Source organism: Drosophila biarmipes, chromosome X (assembly GCF_025231255.1).
Source record: "Drosophila biarmipes strain raj3 chromosome X, RU_DBia_V1.1, whole genome shotgun sequence".
Lineage (NCBI taxonomy): Eukaryota > Metazoa > Arthropoda > Insecta > Diptera > Drosophilidae > Drosophila > Drosophila biarmipes.
The window spans coordinates 10,075,356-10,095,402 of NC_066611.1; the positions used below are offsets into that span (position 1 = coordinate 10,075,356).

The 20,047-nt window shown below is 39.7% G+C and overlaps 2 protein-coding genes across 12 annotated transcripts in view; one reads left to right on the top strand and one right to left on the bottom strand.

The window, feature by feature from the left end:
- The window catches only part of LOC108023964 (glutamine-dependent NAD(+) synthetase), a 39,746-nt gene that overhangs the window by 6,914 nt on the left and 12,785 nt on the right, over window positions 1-20,047 (bottom strand). The window contains exon 3 of the mRNA XM_017093685.3: window positions 13,258-13,497. The gene's annotated coding sequence lies outside the window, so the exon portion shown is untranslated. The remainder of the gene's footprint in view (window positions 1-13,257; window positions 13,498-20,047) is intronic.
- LOC108023963 (cytosolic carboxypeptidase Nna1) overlaps window positions 2,669-20,047 on the top strand; it is a 29,776-nt gene continuing 12,397 nt past the window's right edge. For 6 of the 11 annotated variants that reach the window (XM_050890511.1, XM_050890512.1, XM_050890514.1 and 3 more), the window contains exons 1-2: window positions 2,670-3,084; window positions 19,803-19,981. In XM_050890511.1, the coding sequence (XP_050746468.1) occupies window positions 2,991-3,084; window positions 19,803-19,981 (273 nt within the window). In that variant the 5' untranslated portion in view covers window positions 2,670-2,990. Of the gene's footprint in view, window positions 3,085-6,893; window positions 7,318-19,802; window positions 19,982-20,047 lie in introns of those variants that run through there. The other 5 variants (XM_017093682.3, XM_017093684.3, XM_044093686.2 and 2 more) reach the window with 2 other exon arrangements.

Genomic DNA, 20,047 nt, shown 5'->3' on the forward strand with positions numbered 1-20,047 from the left:
CTAAAGATTAATATATTAAGAAGAAAAAAAACTTAAATGGATTATAATTCAGATAAATCCGTAATAATGTCCTATGCCCAATCGTGAGTCTACATTTTACTTCTCACTGCATTGAGTCGCTTGTTAAACATATTTTTTCGCAATGTCTTGTGCGCGATCCCTCCACTGCCTCACTTAGCCAAAAACCCTATGCAAATTTACTTTGCCAGGCAACAAAAGTTTAAAACACGCAGCGCACACACACCCCACACACACCTCCACTCACATGCATGCATGCATGAGGTGAAATTTCGCATAAAGTTCAGAGTTCATTTAGTTTGTCCGTAGAAGTCGCGCATATTTCATTTCTGCCGCCTGATGGCTGACAGGAACACTTTACCCAGCCCGAAACCCAAGCTGAATGCGAAATCCAAAACTTGGGGCCCCGAAAACCCAGAGCCCCAGCCCCCAGCCCCCAGCCCCCAGCTCGTCACCTCCATTTGCCCCACGAAAGTCTGACAAAGTTGCGTTTAGGATTTTTCGACGCCTCGGCGTTTTGTGGAAATGTGTGAGGATGGACTGTCAGTTGCAGTGCTGCCAATCTTGTTCAAATAATGGAAAAGTTTTTATAAGATGTACGGAAAAAAAGGATTTGATAGGGGTACAAAATAGAATAAATATGGATTGATATTCGTATTATTATAAAATGTGCCAAAAAAAAGTTTTTAAAACACTAAAAATTATGTGCAAAAGTAGGTTTTTTTCAAATATAACATATTGTAGCCTACTTTTCGACACCTTTTTTCTGGGATATAAGATAAAATAAAAAGGGCTGGCTCTCAAGAGTTTTTAAACCACTAAACATTATGTCAAAAGTATGTTGTTTTAAATTTTCATATACTGCAGCCTACTTTTAGACACCTTAATATGGGAATTCTAGTAGTAAAAGAAAGAAAAGTGATTTGAGAAGTATCTCCATAATTTAAGATATAATTTATTTGTGTTATAGATTAAATATATCTTAAAATAACAATTTTTTTATTTTAAAATCTCTTTCAGTTTATTGTAGCCTACTTTAAGACACCTAGTAAAGAGATTTTAAAAGAAGGAAAAAGGAAAAAAAAAACGTTTCAAGGAATAAGTTTTTGAATTGAAAGTTGTCATAAAAAAGCCTTTTAAAATGTACAAACCAATTGAAAATGGCCACAATGGCAACCCTGGTCGTTTGTACTTTAGCTTGTGTTTGTGGGCTGGGCGGCTGGGGGCGTGGCACATCGACGTGCGAGTGTGCGTGTCGCAAGGGAAATGCATTGAACTTTGAACCGCGCCAAAGGGCAAAGCCTCGGGACAACGAACAAAAGGCCGTCATGGAGGTGAAGTGAAAAAACTGGAGAAAGCGGGAATGCAGAGTGCAGAATGGAAAAAAACTTTTGCCAATTGGCAGCCAATTTTAATGGCACATAATCAGCAGTGGCAGCGGCATGGATGGTATGTGGGGCCGTCCGATAAATATATGCCAGTACATACGATTATCTGCGATAAGGGGTGTCGAATTCAGACCACAATAAATAGAAATAAACACGATATTAATATTATTTGGATGTCCAGGAGTCACATACCTAAAATACTAAATATTGTATACTAGTACAAAACTTGATAAGTATACTATTTTGATAAGACCTTTTTGGGATAGGGTCTTTGGAACATTAGAACATGAAGAATTCGTGGGTTTTGGGCAGAAAGAATTAAAAAAAGATTGGAACCCTTCAGGGGTTTGAGTTCACTGGCTATTAACTTGGGACACCCTGTTTCTCGATGGACTCGCATGTGCATTATGGCCCAAGGTGCTGGCACGCCAGGCGACTTGGCAGAGCATCGGGGAAGCGGAGGAGCAGGTGGCGCTGGAAGTGGGTCTGGGATTGGGAACAGAAAGAGGAGGACGAGTCATTGGCAGCAGCGCCGCATCCTGGAGCCGTGTTGCTGCCTTTTGCGCTGATAGCTGCCACTAATGCAACTAATTCGCTTTGATTTGTTTGCCAGCCCGCGTCGCATTGTCACGAAGTGTTTCCCGTTTCCGTTCCGAATTTTCCGACCATTCCGAGTTTTCCGGCTTTTCCGGCGGATACATCGGCTACCATCCGATGGCCAGTAGCCAGTCACCCGGTATCCGGCGTCGGGCGCCGTTCACCGTTAACGTTTAACGCTCGCTCCAAGGTGAGAATACCGCTCAGCTGGCAACGTACACTGGGCGAAACACCTCGGACATATGGCACATAAAGCTACGACAAGATTACACTTCAATACTCAAGAGGACACTCTAAGCTACAAACTTTCTGTAAACTATTTGTATAATATATTTTTAAACTTTCATATCTTGTTCTATAAAAAATGGCTTACTTCTTAAGTGACAAAGTATGAACAATTTGACTTAGTATAGATTTTTTTAACAGTGCTTTATTAACTAGCAAACGTTAATCCATTGTAATTCATATTTTTAATGTTATTATGGCTTACAAAACTCCAGAGACAAACTAGAATGTGTTCGTATCGTAGTGAAAGGGATCCATCGATGGTCACTGTTACTACACTAATTTCTCCAAGTGTATGGATGGCTAAAGGCACCAAGTAGACAATCCCAGTGAGCCGGTTGACTCGCAGAGTGCCGGAGACAAGCAGGCCCTGAGACTTCAGTTCCATTCGGCCCACTACACACACCAGGCACACACAAAACACCCCATCCGAACCCCCAACTCATTTACACCCCTTTAGTCACTCATACAACACACATGAACACACGAAAAGGGAAAATCCCATTCCAAATCGGAGACAAATTCGGCACAAAGTTCGTCCACCAATAGCCCCATAGGGACAGCACAGCAGTCCCATCGCACCCACGCATTGGAGTCCGAGCCCGAATCCCCGAGCGTCGAACACCGCGGAAGCTCATCCAAGTGAATAGAACCAGAGATCCTGAGAGAAGCCGTCCGGCCGAGCGGCGCATCGCCTCAGAAATGCAGAAGGGCGTCAAGGACAAGGAGAACCGGAATGCCTCGACGGGTCCGGAGATCTGTGAGTTCCACCAGCAGCCATCCAAGCAGAATGACGGTGAGTCGAAGTTAGGGTCTGTGTGGGGATACTGCTCTTTTTTAAGGAACTTTTTCTAATGGAATATGTATATACATAATCCATCTTAAATAAGAAGTGTTACCCTCTATTCATGTAATATAAAAAAAATTCTATGGTTTTGGATAAATATATTAAAGCGAATATAGGTTTACAAGCCATATGAGTCCTTACTATCCTAAACTCAGGAAAACCCTGTTCGTAAAATCTATACAAAACTGAAATCTTATAGATTATTGCTTTAAAAATTATAAAACTAAAAACTCTATATTTATATAATATAATAAGAATATTGTGATTTGGTTTAAATATATTTATACGAGGATGGGTATACAACCCTAATGAGTCCCTACTATCCTGAACTCAGAAAGTCCTGTTCGTGAAATCTATACAAAAATGAGATCTTTTAAATTACAGGTTTTAAAAAAATACTAGTCCCTCTATTTATATATAATAATAGGAATAATGTGGTTTATGATCAATAGGTATAAAAGAATTCGAGTCTCTTCTATCCTGAACTCAAAAAGCCCTGTTCGTAAAATCAATACAATACTAAATTCTGTTAAATTACTGTTTTATAAAATTGTAAAACAAAAACCCTGTATTAATATAATATAATAGGAACACTGTGGTTCAGCAAAATATATTTATACGAGTTTAGGTATACCACCTCACTGTCCTGACTTCAAACCCCTCTTCGTATAATCTATACAAAACTGAAATCTTCTAATTTTCTAGTCTTATACCCCATGCTTCTATTTAGTATTCACAATACCACGTTGGTATTTCATCTAATTCTGATACTAGAACCAAGACAGTGACGGATGCCCTATGGTAATCCTAATTATTCGAGTATCAAACAGGTAATAGCCCGAACAATCAATTAACCCGGGCCTTTGGGAATCGCTTGGTGATACACCAAGCCCCGCCCGCCCAGAAAAGTTCGCTTTGCCGCCGTAGTTTGGCTTTTGGCTGGCATTTGAGTTTGACGTACCTGACGCCTGGAGTCCACCGTAAATAGTTTCTTTTTTCGGTGCCGGCGTCTATTTTCGTCTCGGCTCCAAATGCATATCAATAAAGGAGAAATGGGGGAGTGTAGCCTGGGAGAAATGGAGAAATGGAGGGGGCCGCTCTGTCGCTCTGTTTCGGCTCCTGTCACTGTCTTTTACTTGGCCAAAACGGGGCTCGGAGGTGCCTCTCCGGAGGCACGGGTGTACTACACGGGGAGGGGACCACGACGGACGGATAGTCTTCACTGTACTGCGGGCGGCCGCAGCCAAAAATAAAAACTACAACAAGAACACTACACGAAACCATTGAGCAAACACAACAAAGGAGGTTCTAGATGGAGAAGAGCCCAAAAGAACAAAGGAGACGCAACCAATTGGTGAAGGAAAATGACATGCAAGCGACGCAAGGCTATGATGTGGGGGTATTTATGGGGCTGGGGATCGGGACTGGAACTGGAACTGGGACTGGGACTGGAACTGGGATCTCGGGTGTTGCAGCAAGTGTTGGCAACGGGGTTTGGGTTACCTCGCGGGCCTAATGACGCATTGCAGACAAAAACGATACGACGCCTCGCGGCAATATCCGGCGGATATGACTTTCTGAGTGTGGTGGGAAAACGGTATTATGCTTACTCTGGCCATTAGTAATCGATAACTGGCAATCAGGGATTATCGCTTACGATTCGGGATTGTTGGGTCGCAATGTTTTAGTAACTTTGGTAACTATTCTTGGGTATATGTTTGAGTTTAAAGTGTCTAATCACTGCCTTGCCATTAAAGTATCGCTGCTGTAAGGCGGGTTAATCGAGCGAAAGGGCTCTGTGGCACATTTCGAAAGCGTTTCCCTTGCGTGGCGCCACCGCCAAGCTATTGAGATTGAGCCGCCCGTAAGGACCTCTTCTCTAAGGACGTCCCGCCGCTGCCAGGGCGCTGTCAAATGCCAATAAGCCGACATCGTCTCCATCTCCGGCAAAAACAACCGAGCTAAGGCTGGCAAATCGGTGCCAAGCGGGCCATGCTGAGCACACAGGGGATTGAGTCGGTATTGCCAAATCAGCTATTTATAATGTCCCTTTGGCTTTTTTAAGATCAGAGATTCCAAGTCTGCTTCCTTGTACGTCTAGGGTTTATCTAATCAGATGGGAAAATTACATTTATTTGAAATATCACACATATATAGACCTATAAATCATTGGTATTTTTTTATTATATCCAGCTATCAGTATTCTTTAGTATTTTAATCTTTTTTTGGTATTTTTTAAGACTAAAATTAGTATAATCTCCGTCCTTCACCCAACAAAACTTATGATATCATGGCATTAGAATTCTTTGGTTTTCCTTGGCTTTTGATATGATTTGTTCGAAATAATTTTAAAAAATCGCTAGTCCCATTTATTTTCGTATAAGACACAGTCTATTTCAATTTGTACTTTCTAAAGAGCTTATTTCGTAAATGCGGCGATCTGTCAACGGCAAATGAAAGCCATGTGCCAAAATTTGGCAAAATTCTTATTAAACATAAATGTCAAGCCTTTAAACAAGCAATATTCGTGATAAATGGTTGCAAATATTCAAATACAGAAGCTGCATGGGTTCTCTATGCCCCACAATGGGTTTACTGATGAAAGATGGGCTACAAAATATGCAATCCCTCTGTAAGACCTCGTCATCACTGATGGAAATCGCTCACGCGCCAAAAAGTAGGCAGCACAACGAGGGATGGCGAGGTTCAGGATTTCAATGGAGCGGCGGGGGAGGGCAGACCCATATAGGCATTCGTCCCGGCTCAAACGGGATTTAGTGAGCATATTTTTATTTTATATTTTAAAATTGCAAACAAATGCTCCGACCAGGCGGCTGGGGAGGAGGGCTGGGAACTTTGCTGCGCTGTTTATAGCCCATGTCGTGCGCAATTTATGTTAATCACAGCCGAGTTTCGATGGGGGTTGGGGGTGGCGGGCTGAGATGCCCCCCCTGGACGCCTATTGTCCCGCCTCCACTGCCACGTGTAGTAGGCCTACAACAAAATAACGAAAAACTATTTTTTGTTGTTCGCTGTGTTTTCTTTAAATACTCTTGCGAAAGGGTATCATAAGCAGGGTTGTAAGGATGTCATTGCACTCAATTTCTGAACTATTGAAAAAATAATTAAGCATACGCCATGTTAGCCAATTATAACATACAGTGTTCAGTGTTACCAATTAATGGGTATTATAACGTTATAACGAATACAAGATCTAGAAATTATTTGTAAGGACTAAAAATTCAATATTTGGGTGATGAAGCTTTATACATCGAATTTTTTTTGTTTATCCCTAAATTGATGTGAAACTCCTCCGATTTGTGTATTACGCCCCGATAAGCTATCATATCATCTTTCCGGCGGCCACCACATCGCATAGCCGCTATGCGAGCCTTCTACTGAGTGTACATCTGGTTCGGCCTTTTGGGCGGGCCTTCAATTTGTTTTTGTTTTGTTGTTTTTTGTCGGTGCCTTGCACAAAGGCAACGCCGTGGCAGCAACAATTTTAATGCCGTGGTTTACTGTGATTCGCAATTTCGCCAGAGGCAGCGACGCCGACGCCGGCAGAGGCCACCATTGTCGTCCGCCTTGGTTTTGCAGCTCAGTCAGCAGTTGCGCTAGCAGCTGAGCTGAGCCAAGCCGAGAAGAGCGACTCAAATCGAGATAAACCGTTAGCTAGCTGGGCTGGACAGGCACGCGCGCGCTGATCTGTGCTAAAGTGCTATTACTACACTTTTTTTTCGAGTGCATATCCCAAGATGACGGAGAGAGAGAGGGAGGCAGTTTCCGCCTCCCTTAGCCGCCTGCTAAGAACCTTGAGCTCGGCTTCGATGAGCCGACGCCGCTGCCCCCTCGCCTTGCTGCAGCCTCTGCCCTCGCACCAGAGCGAGATGGCGAGCGTGGAGAGTGTGGGGAGTGCGGAGAGATGCTGCAGCAGCTGCAGCGAGGATAGCAACAACAATGGTCGCTCCAAGAGCGAGGAGAGGGAGACAGAGGCAGAGCTGGAGGCTGGCGAGGGGGAAGAAGAGGCGGCAACCAAATCCAAGGGGGAGCAGCAGGAGGCGGGGGAGGAGGATGAGCTGGAGCTGAAGAGAGACAGCACCGTTAATGTGAATGTGGTGAGAGCCAACTTCAAATGCAATGACATGGAATGCTCTCTAGTCCTGGGCGACTATGTCAATGGTGAGTCCCGTTAGATACTCCAGCCCCAGCACAGAGAAAAATAATGTGATATGTTGGGACATCAGTTAGATGAGCTTATACACAACTTTGCACCATTTTATTTTTAAATACCATAAACCCTTTATAAAATAAGTTTAAGGTTATTACCGTATCAAATTCAAGCTGTTTTGTTCGGTGCACCTCCTCTTCAGTTTCTCCGCCCACTCAAGATGTTCACCGAAGTGCTGTCAACAGATAATGAAGATTCAATTTGATGTGTTGGCACAAAAAACGGAACAAAGGAAAGCACTCAAGAGGTTTATGCCACAAATGGAGCTTGAAAATGTCCTTAAAGCCTTGCGATAGCCAATGCTCAGAGAGATTTTTGGTATAAGAAGAAAATATTGCTCATACGCCGAGTTGACATGTTGAAAATACACAACGATTTCATGTTAAGACAGTTAAATTGGCCTGAAAAACCTAAGCACCCTAATGCAATGTCAAAATGTTGACAATCCCAGCAGCTACAAAACATTAACCTTTAATCTGGCACACTTGGCGTATGAGTAATATTTGTGAAATATGCCAACGCAGGGGAATTTTATGCAAGTGTATGGAACATCTCCTCCAGGAATATTAAAATGTCAAAATGATTTTCGAAAAATAGGAACCTACTCACTCTCTAGAGCCTACACATCAAAAGCCTGCACCATCCGCAGATATCCATCGGGATCACTCATTATTCAGCAGATTTATAATTCGCTTTTCACTTCCAATTCTTGTACATCGTTTATCTCTGTCACAATTATCATAGAGCTTCGAAACACGGATTCGGGTGATTTTATTTTCTGTGTGAACAAAAACACACATGTCGCCGCTGCCAAAATATGGCAAACGGAAATTTTTAATTGCAATTTGTTAATTTGCCCGAAGAGCACTACCGTGGACACTGGCTCAGGCGAACTTTTGGAATGAAACCTAAGAGGTGTTACTTATTTCTTATCATATCTCTGTCTTAATAGGTTTTTTTTATCAATTTAAAAATAAAAGAAATAATAAAATTAAGCATAAAATATGATGAGAATTTAAAATTTCAATTTAAAAATTCTTCAAATTCGTAGTTCATATTTTGTATCCCCTATATAACTTTATAGTTTGAGAACAGATTAGTGTACTTTTCTCACTTGATTACTGATTTTAAAAATTTCTAGATATAATAGAGTACATCTCTGGTTTTGCGTGGTTCGTTCGTCGCTATTCACTGTAGATTCGGGGAGTGAGGCAAGTTCTTGGCGTACAAATCGGGGGATGGGGTGGCGAAAGCTAATCGCTGGCACAATTCGATGATTGACGAGGGCCAAGCGGTGCAGGGTCTCGCCCAGGGGGGTGGGGAAGTGGGGGAAAAGCGGGAAAAGCGAGGGAAATGAGGAGTTCGGGGGGCAAAGGGGGACGGCATGCGTTTACGGTTCGGTTAGAGAGTCTTCTTTCGCCTTGGCAGTCACGGCGTCTTGCCAAAATAGAAAACACATAAATTGCACGATCAAGATCATTGCTGCTGCCTCTGCGGCTGGTGCAGCTTCTTCTTTTCGATATACCCTCGGTTGGGGTGTTATAATGCTTAGGAAGATTTTTATATGAGATCCATTGTTGTAATACTATATTTCCAGACGATCTTCGTTATTTATTAAGAGTTAAACGATTGTAAGGGCTCTTAAAAGTTCCTAACATTGATAACAGGAAAAAGAGAGAGAAGAAGGGAGGATCGTAAAATTTTCCAACATTGATAAGATTCCAAAGGATTTTTAAAGCTTAAACAAAGATACTTTAGGTTTGTAAAAACCCAGGAAAGATCGATTCATTGGAAGGTTATTAAGATTTTACCTTTCTTCCCCTTTTATGATTCGTCTGCTTGTTCCTCTCACTGAAATGGGGAAGAAAACAGGAGCAGTGAGAGAAGAGAGGAAGGACCGTAAAAGTTCCTAACATTGACAATATAATTAAATACAAAGTGTAAAAATGATTCCAAAAGGATATTTAAAGCTTAGCTAAGGATACCAAGAGAGATCGATTTATTGGAAGGGTTAATACCCATGTCACCTTTCTTCTTCTTTAATGATTCTTTTGCTTCCTCTTCTCGCTGTTCAGAAAATGGGGAAGAGAGCAGGAGCAGTGAGAGGAGAAGAAGGGAGGACCGTTAAAGTTCCTAACATTGATAACATAATTTATACACAAAGATGTAAAAAGATTTCAAAAGGATATGTTAAGCTTAACAAGGATACCTTAGGTTTGTGGAAACCGAACAAAGATCGATTTATTGGAAGGGTATTAAGATGTCACCTTTCTTCCCCTTTAATGATTCTTCTGCTTCCTCTTCCCGCTGTTCATCCACTTCGATGACATAATCCCATAGGCAGAAAAATAAGGAGGAGAGCAGAAGTGAGAGAGATGGAGGGAGGACGATGGAGAGCGAGTGATTACAAGTTGGGGCCCTCTCTTCGCTGGCTCTTCGCTCTCCCTCCGCTCTCTGACACCTGTTCGTTTTGTGTCCGCGTAGGCAGCTGACAGCTGCTGCTGCTTCCTCTTCCTCCCTCCTCTCTCCACAAAAGTTTCCCACGGCTTTCCCCCCACCCCACTCGCACCCCTTCGAATTTCCCAGCGATTTCCCACTGCCGCCGAGGGAGCGACTTTGACAAATTTGTTTGGCATCGAGGCTTCGCTTTGATTTGTTTTGCTTTCCCCTTAACTTTTCTTTTTAGCTGCGTGCGTTTTATTTTCATTGCTGACTTTTCAGACTATTAGGAAAACTCGGGCAGCATCTGATTGAATGAAACTAAGTGGCTAAATTGTTTGAGGGGGGGTCTCTATAACGATTGAACGAATCTAGTGGGTGAAGTGTTTCTCCAAAACAAAAGTTAAATAAAATAAGTTATTAAGAGGGCTTTTCAGGTTTTCTACTTGTATAGGAAATCATTCCAATGAAGTTACAAACTTGACAATACCCAATTATAGTATTTTCGATATAAGCAAGTTGGAGATAAATGCATATTATCAAAATCTCATAATATATAAGTACCATTAGTACCAGATATATACCTAAAATTATTTAAAAATAACTTAAAATATTTAAATTCAAAAATCGATGTCACTTTGTATAAAAAGCCACTCTATTAGCTAAAATGTAGTTACATAAATTAGACAATATCTAAAATTAATATTTTCTATATAAGCAAGTTGGACCTGAATACAATTTTCACAATAGAATAATTAGACTAAACAAGTATTATTATTCTTCTAAGAAATGAATTTAGGTTCAAGAATCCATGCTTTGTCAGGTAATTATTTTTTGTATTAGAATTTATAATTTTCAATAGAAGAAAATTGGAAATAAATTTTACAAAAATCTAAATTAGTCCATATAAGTATTATAAGAAATTCATTAAAGCTAAAGACCCCATATACGTCCATATAAGGTAATGGTTGTAGTTAAAATTAATATTAATAAATATATAATAAAATCATATTTACATATTAAAAAAAAATCATTTTCACAATCTCATGACTTACCATGAGATAGGAATTACGTGTTTTATCACCAAAAGAAGTCATATAAGCTAAAGAACCCATGTTCTTTCAAATAAAGTAATAATTATTATTTAAAATTATTTTTCTTTTTTTTATTATTTTTATATCTTACTAGTAAATGTTATTATCTTTTCAAGAAATGAATTTAAAGATCCCATCGATATAAGATATTATTTCTTATAAAAAAATATTACTTTCGATATAAGCACATAGGGGATAAATAAAATAAGTATTATTATCTCTCCAAGAAACAAATGTAAGATATAGGATCTAGGTTCTTTCAGATAGTGTAGTAATTGGTATAAAAGAATTACTATCTTAAGTATAAATAGCGATTTCCCATATTAACTACAGATAGGTATTCTGGTACATTCAACGTAAGGAACCCATTCCTTCCCATTAAAGTAACAATCGGTACTAGAAACCCCTTATGAACTGGAACTATCTCTAGAACCACCTCGATACTACCCGACCAAACGTGACCTGGAGATATGGTGTCCGTATCCGTGAGTCGCTCCGCCTTCGGCAAACATTTGTTGCTCGTTGGGATGTGCACAGAAACTCGCCGAACCGAGTTGTTACCCACTTCCCCCACACACAAGTGGGTATATTTTTTGGCGTATCCAAGGCTGGTTGCCTTTGGCTTTGGCTTTGTTTGAGCCATCGAATCGAATTCATGTTCACGGCATGCCAGCCGTGGGATGGCTGGCCTGGCTGGTGTGGCTGGGATGGCTGGATGTGCACGGGTATGTGTCGAATGCCAGGACTTCCACCTTGCACTTCCTTGCGGCATTAGACAATGGCAGCGGAACGAGCCTCTCGGAGCTCGACGGCGGGCGCAGAGAGACCGAGCGAGGCTTTGTTTATTTGTTTATAACAGTCGCAGTGGAAATTCGAGTTGGTTCACAACGGCTCCAATCATCGACTGCGGCCCAGTTGGGGAAAACCAGTGGTTATCATTTGGCGACGCAATGCGAGTGGCCTGGTCGTAGTCGGTGCGCGACTTGTTATAGTAATACTATCAGCTATAATGCCTTGTGAAGCGGCTGTCCCCGGCGATTGCATAAGCGGCCCAGGCAAAGGATCCAACCGAGTGGTTTGCATTTTTTCAATGTGTGCCAAAAACGAGTGAATCGCGACCAGTGAAATCAATCGGCGACCTGTGCTCCGATTTTGAGTCCGTTTCCCGCCCGGTCTTCCCCCTGGTCTCACCCATCGAAATGCCGTAAGCACCGAGATACCCCATAGATTCAACACACACCATGGACTTCGGAGGCGGTCGCGTGCAGTTCCTGCAGGCCCAGCTCTTCCCCGTCTGCACGCTGACCACGTCGAGTGGAGGTAATCCCAGTGGTATTACTTAAGAATATGCTCCTCACTACATGTAGAGGACAGAGGTACAGCTCTTTCCAATTTACTAGAACAAATATGGCTGTGACTTGGGAGATTCCATTCTATATGTAGTCAGCAAAAATATGGCACTTTTCAATTTACAAAAATTTCTATGAATATGAATGGATAGCTAAGAATATATACGATATGCACTCAAAAAAGATATGGTATTTTGCATTGGGTTTACCGCGATCTTTAAGTAGTTTAAAAAAACATTTAATATAGATAGATACAGATAGATAGATATACTACAGAATTTATTTTTATTTACTTCATAGTATGTCTAAATATATACTCATATTTTACATCAATTTTAGGATCATTGAAATACAATTTAATGCAATTAATTTGTTTTGCAAGTATATACGAGTATAAATTACCATCTTGTCTACACAAATCAATAGAGCTTTCGAATTGAATAATCTCCTCTATTCATTAAAATAACTCTTTAAATTTAGTTTTCTTTAGTAATAATAATTTATTTTTTAAACTACTAAGCAAAGGTAATAACCAATATTGGAGCTTATTACATATTTCATAATTTCTATTATTAAAAAGGCTGTCAAGCCCTTCAATCCATTTTGTTATACAGTAGAACTTCTGCTTATGAACCCACTATTTGCCTACCAAGTAAAGATATAGGACATTTTGTAGGTATAACATTTGATCAAGCCTTTGCGTAATACTACTGAATATGAATTATTCTACTTTATTTACCTTTTAAAATGTTATAAAAAAAAATTATTTTTATACCGAATATCTTTAATACGGATTATTATATAAAATAAATGTTTATAATTATTAAAAAGAATTTTTTTATTTTTACCTCTGCCGTTTATAAGAAACTGAAATACCATAGTCTAAAAGTTCTTAATATTCATTGTCAAATTGCCATAAGATTATAGACCATTTCTAAAGCAATTGATCAACAATATTTGCGAGTATCTCCTTTAATTTTAAAGTATTCTATAGGTTCTTCATACTCACTTTCAATTTGTTGTTAGTTGAGTTTGTTGTACGAATAGATTGTCTAAGGGCACCTCGGTGTTGTTGTTCGTTATGTTGCTGTTGCTGTTGCTGTTACTGGTAGTTCACTGTACTGCATGGCCTGCAATTGCCAGGGAATTTGTTGAATATTGGGCCTCCGTCGCCGCCCCGAAGAAAGTTTCGTTGTGAGTCGTTGTTCGATTGGATCCTTAGCCCCGTCGTCGTCCCCTCGTGGCCCACCTGGAATCGGATGAAGTGCGGATAAATGGGAATTAGAATTAGCCGCAAAACTTCAGTCGCCACTTGCGGCTGCCATGGCAACGGCCATAAAAATCATTAGCACAGCAAGTCCGGAATCGCAATTCCGAAATCAAAGTCCTTGCCTGTTGTCAACCAAGGAGGAAAGGATAGATATATTTATATCCATAGGTATAGGCGTGTATATGCATAGTCGGGGGGCATTCGAACCCATTTCGGTTCATTGAATCGCGATTAACGATATTTTAGCTGCATAAATCAATCCCCAGAGGCAGTAAACTCATTAATGTTCCCCGACTTGGGGCCCTCGACTGCATATTTCATCATTTCCAGCGTGGAAATTCGCCCGAATGGGACGGCAGGCCGTGCCACTGCAGGTGGAATGGAATATCGGAGCTGGTTTCGACACGGGAAATTCCCTAGCCGGCGATTTTCCGGGACAAATGGGCGCAATCACATGTATCTGGGTTGCATTAGCCTTGCGGAAATAATAATAATCAAATTAAATTATTTAGGCTACCATATCTTAAGGGTCTTTGGACTGGTGCTAATTGGTTTTTATAATCATTCAAAGGACACAAGGTTAGTTAGTTCATAGAAGACTATGGAAATATTATGGTTTCCATTGAATTATGAGTATATATATGTATAGGTACCAGATTCCTTTTAATCATCCAAAGGAAAATGAGTTTGATATTTAAAACCGAACTACTGAAATGATAATATATGATAATAAAATATGATTACTTGAGAAATACTTTTAAAAAATATACAAAAAAACACAAATTTTTTCAAATTTATATTTATATATGGATTTTGTATAAAACTTCAGAAATACTTTTAAAAAAGTGTATTACTTTAAAAAGAGATAATATACATTTTTTTAAAACTTTAGAAATAATTAAAAAGGAATATAACTAAATTTAACTTTTTTTTTATAATCAAAACCAATATACCCCAAAAACCAACTACAATATAGAACCATCTGGGAGAGATGCCATAAAAAAAGATACCATAATTTTAGTTTTTTTTTGTGTGTAGTAAAACTTGTTTTTCTAATTACCAGATCGTTTATATTATATGGGTTAAAATTGTTTTACATGAAAAATATATTCATTTTTAGCTTGTATTTGGCTAAAATAATATAAATATGTAGAATACCCAACACATTTCAGAAATGCTTTATAAAAAATCTATGAAAGAAATCCAGTTTACCAACAAAAACTTAATTATTTAAAATGTAAGGTTAATCAAAACAGATATTCCCAAAAAACCCCGGGCTATTATATAGAACCATCTGGGGGGCGATGCCATAAAAGCGTCTGGAGAAATGACAAACAAAGAAAAGCAACAATGAAATTTATTAAACAAATTTCATCTCAGAATGCAAGCTGCAAAGCAAAAAGATGGCCTAGCCAAATGGGCGAGAAAAATGCCGAATAAAAATTGTGAAATATTGTGGGGTGGCAGAAATATTGCGCTTCACGGATTGGGATTTGGTCTTCGGCTTTTCGGGTTTTTGGGATCCGGGGTTCCGGGGTTCCGCGGCCCTGCCTCAAAGGCATTGGCCGAATGCCTGCGATTGGTATAAACAAAATGCCATAAATATTACGGATGATAATACAATTTAAGTAAATAATATGCAAAGGCCGCAATTAGGGGCGATCGGTGCGCAGATCCCTGGCTCTCGATCGCCGCCTGCATTTGAGCATAAAAATTTAATTAACGCCAAATTCCTGCTGTCCTCTGCGGCAGCGAGGCGTCTGTTATTTCAATGCAACATTTGAAAACTGAAAGCGGGGAGAGAGCGAGCTTTCCCCTCTATTTCGCCCTTTCTTCTGCTTTCCTCTCTCTCTTTCTCCGCTTTGTTATGAATGAACGGAAAACATTGCAAAAAAAGAGATAAAAATCTAACGAAATTTCAATAATTAATGGTAACATTTTATATCACGGTTTTTAAAGTTAACAAATGAATATAATTAGGTATTAAAAAAATACATTTAATACCCAAATGAATTTCAAAAACGTTCTAAAATCCTGAAATAATCTCGTTAGCCTTAGGATAACCTTTAACCCTTAAGACATATTTCCGAGTGCACAAATCCAGGCGACGAGTGCCTTTTAAAAGCTTGCCAAATTGCGGTCGAAAAGCAAAGGCAACGCATCTAAAATCAACAATAACAAAAACACCACACGTGCTGAAGGGTGGCGTGGGGTGAAAGGTCAAGGCCGCCGCATGAGCTTTGTCATTCCACTTAAGCTGCAGCCGAAGTACTTGAGTGGTGGATTGGATTTGACTTGGTGGGAACAGCTCAAGTGCTCGTAAGTGCGATTTCAAAAAGCAAATAAATAGGCAAGTTTAAAGTTCGCATGAGTTTGGAATTATCTGTTTTCAATATTAATTAAATTTAAAAAGTATCTATGATAATGCCATTTTTCTTTTTTAGTATTAACAACATTTAAAAACTACCTATTTGAACATTTAACACAAAATTAATTGTTAAAAGGAGTTTAACTTAATTTGTTAATACCATTTTTTAACTAATCGTCCTTAATAAGCCGCCAGTCTTCCTAAGGGTTAAGCTTTCCGGGATTAAAGAGAGTGAGTTTTCGGAGTATTGCATATGTATTTATTTAAGATCACCCACGCACAGGAGTCCTTTTCTCTCTATCTCTCTCTCCCTCACACCTCGCCAGAACAGCTGGAACTGGAGAACTTTCAGAGAAAGCTCGGCCAAACAATAACAATGGCAGCACGACACACACTTGCAGGACAACGCTGCTGCCGTCGAGAACAGCTGAGCGCCAAGCTGGCGTCGGCAGCGAAAGTGCCAAAGCTCTCTCCCACACTATCTCTCTCTTTCTGTCCCGTGCCTCCTTGCCCAGCCCCCGCCCTGTGCCGCTCCTCCTGCTCTTTCGCATTAAATAATATTCGCAGGCATCGAAGCCGACAGCGACGTCGGCTGCGACGGCGGCGGCGGCAGCGCTGAGCAGTCCCCATTCGCTTGGCTTTTCTGTTTTAGTCAACAACAAAACGCGCAACGGCGAACGACAAAAGATAACAAAATTCGCAGAACACATTCGAGATCCCAAAACAACATCGAAATTCTAGCGAAACAACCCAAGTAAATTCAAAGCGTTATAGTACTTGCGAAGAAAAAACCAAGAAACTCCATATACAGACTCTGTAAAATAGAAAACCCAAAACTGAACTTCAAAAACTTTTGAAGCCCCCTTCAAAATATTCGAAAAGTGTGCCGCCTTATAATCGCTATTCTGTAGCCTGTCTATATCGGTTTTGTATTGCTGTATTTTTTTTAGACTTATTTTGTTTTTTTTTCTGTTTGTTCGAGTGCCACAAATTTTGAGCATCGTTTGTAGAAATAAAACAAAAAATCACAAATAACAAAAAACAAAAGACGGCAACAAAAATCGGGTAGTACGAACAGCTGTGCGAGGGCCGCCCCCCGCCCACGCCCACGCCCACTTTCGCGCCCCCCGCCACCCACCGGCCTTAGCGTCCTCCTCTGTTTTCGTTTCGCATTTACCGCCCGTGTTTTTCTGCGTTTTCGAGATCGTTTGGAGCAGCGCGCTCCGAATTCTGCGCCGGTAAGAACACTTCTTGGGATTTTCTCGGGTTTATTGGGGTTACACTGAGCGAAAAGCACTGCTAAAGCGAGCCAGGCATCCAATCTTTTCAAAGCTAAAACGTATCTAAGCAAAACCAAACTAAAACTTGGTTGTGATGTATAAGTTGGAACTCAAATACTTTGGTTTACCAATTTTATGCGATGGTATCAAGAGGGATTTTGTAGGAAATTAGGAAGATGATATAAGTAATACAGCACAGCACGAAAATAGTACTTCTTATATTAAAATCATAGAGAGAAAATTCTATCTGCAATATATATATTTAAACATACCTTATTATATGCATAATATATGTATCTTATAACATTAGTAAATAAAATATGTTTATATCATTCATTAAGCAAATCACAAGCAAATCAATTTATATATTTAAACACACTTCGAAGAAATGTTTATATATTCACAACAGCACAAAGAAAACAAACCGATTTTAAAGGCTGTTGACATCAAGATGATATTGCCTATACATTTGCCTATAGTATGTGTTGTTTCTGACACTTTTATTGTTTCCAAGTAAGATCTCATCCGGAATAAGCCCGTGGGAGCATTTGTCGCAGTGCACTTCACATAGAACCATTCAAAATGAGCCATGAACAATTTGACATACTTGTGCTCAAGTGCTTCCACTGAAAAATCAACTGAATAATCCCCTCGACAGCTCCCAAAATAATTGGCAGAGACAGCCAACAGAACTCTTGTGGTTTTAAGAGGGAATCTGATAAAATAATAATAATAATAAAATATATTGAACAATAATATGATAATAATAATAAAATACTTCATCTAGATAGGTTTTATTTTCTTTGTTATGATTCTTTTTCCTTGTCATTTCTTTGTTAACAATTTAAATTACGGGCTGTTATAATTCACGATGCAAAAAAATAATATGTTTTTGATAATCCATAAATAATAATAATAATAATAATAGATAGCAAAGAGCTTAGTTCCATTTTCTTTGTTTCGAATCTTTTTCCCTGTCATTTCTTTGTTAACAATTTAAATTACGAGTTATTATAATTCACGATGCAGAACAAATCTTTAAATGCAAAACCCCAAAGTCACACATTATGTATAAATTTAATAGCCTTTAGGCTTAATTGTAATGCGAACATAGGCCACATTAAAATCCATTAAAAATCCCCCTGGCTCATAAACATAAAAAGTAAAAAAGCCGAATATTATTAGCGATATTAATCGACTTGACAGGACCTAAATGGTGGGCGGCTGCGGAAAAACTTTTTCGCTGGAAGCCCCCAAAGATTCACAGCGGCCAGACATTAGCCCACCCCATTTTCCGACATTTTCCGACTTTCCAGCGAAAAATTGCAATAAAAGAAGCCAACGAGGGGCACACAACAAGAAAAAAAAGAAAACAAAATCGGCTTTTATGTGCTAATAAAAACCGACTAAGCAGACACACAAAGAAAGCAAGAAGGCGAGAAAGAAACCAAAAATTAATTAACAAAATATGTTGCACTGGTGGGAAAAACAAAAGAAAGCAAACGCTCCAAGAAAAGTATATCTATGTTTTGCACACACAAAACTTTGGTGGAGGGAAAATCACGATAAAGGGGCTTCCCCGCACACATGGCAATTAATTGCTGTTGACAAAAGTCGCCAAATGCCGCTAATTCAGGCCATATTAATAGCGATTTGCGCCTGCCCCCTAGACTTTGGTCCGCTGGAGGAGGAGACAACTTTTCTCTTGGCACGACAAATGTTTATATAATTGCCGACCCACTGAACCCACCCCCTCATAAACACACAGGCACACAGGCCTTGACTTGAACATCACATCGGGCGATTTTCCACATCTTTCACATCCCAGTTGCTGTAAGCAAGTTCGTTTTTAAATTAGCACATTTTCTTTTCGGCTTTTAAGTTGGCAAAATCCCGCACGCGATCTGTGACCCCTAGTCCGCGTTTATAAGTTTTGGCACACTCAACAGATCTCCAGTGTTACGATCCCAGATTTAGAAACCATTGAGGCGGTTTAAAGGTATGGATCGGGTTAAGGGTTGCATTTTTGAGATCATGTATCAATATAATCGTGATATAGATCAGTTTTATGTGTATCATAACCAGTTACTGAAGAGCCCCCTATATTGTTTTTCATATATTTACAATAGGGTTGGATTTTTGATAATAATTTAATTAAGATCAATTTGACGCTTGTACTTTGCATATAGTAACTTGGAACTAAGGTTTTTTGCTGGAGCTATACGCAGTTACTAAGGAACCACTATATTATTATTAGTATATTTAAAATAATATTGGATTTTTGAGATTTTTTATCATTATAATCGTAACTTTTATCAACTACTCGTGTTTTGTTTTCGTATTATAACCAGGGTCTGAGGAACCCCTATAGGGTTTTTAATATACCTATAATAGGGTTTTTTCTGGTTAAAAGATATAATTATTAGATTTAAACCTTATTAATCAGTTCCTAAAGAACCCCCTATATTGTTCTTAATATACTTACAAAAGCGATCGTTTTTTGAGATCTTGTATCACTATAATATAATTTTGTATCAGTATCGAAATTATTATAGCTATTAAGGTGATTTTCCTGGAGTTTTTTGCGGTTTCAAGACATTATTAAGACGGACATCTGTTGATTTCCCCTCTTTCAGGCTTCCTTGGCAGTTTCCTATCGAAGGGCCTGAAGACCAATCAGCTGGTTGTGAACACGGATGAGAAGACCCTGCGCCCGGTCGCCCGTCTGAAGGAACCGCGCGATCTCTTCGCCCTGCCGAAGGACAAGGACAATGACTGCTCACAGCAGGCCCCCAGATGGCCGGTGGAGTGTCAGGTGAGTGGGCTGCGGAATCCCTTGATTCCAGATCTCAAATACCTCAATCCGCATTCCCAATCAATG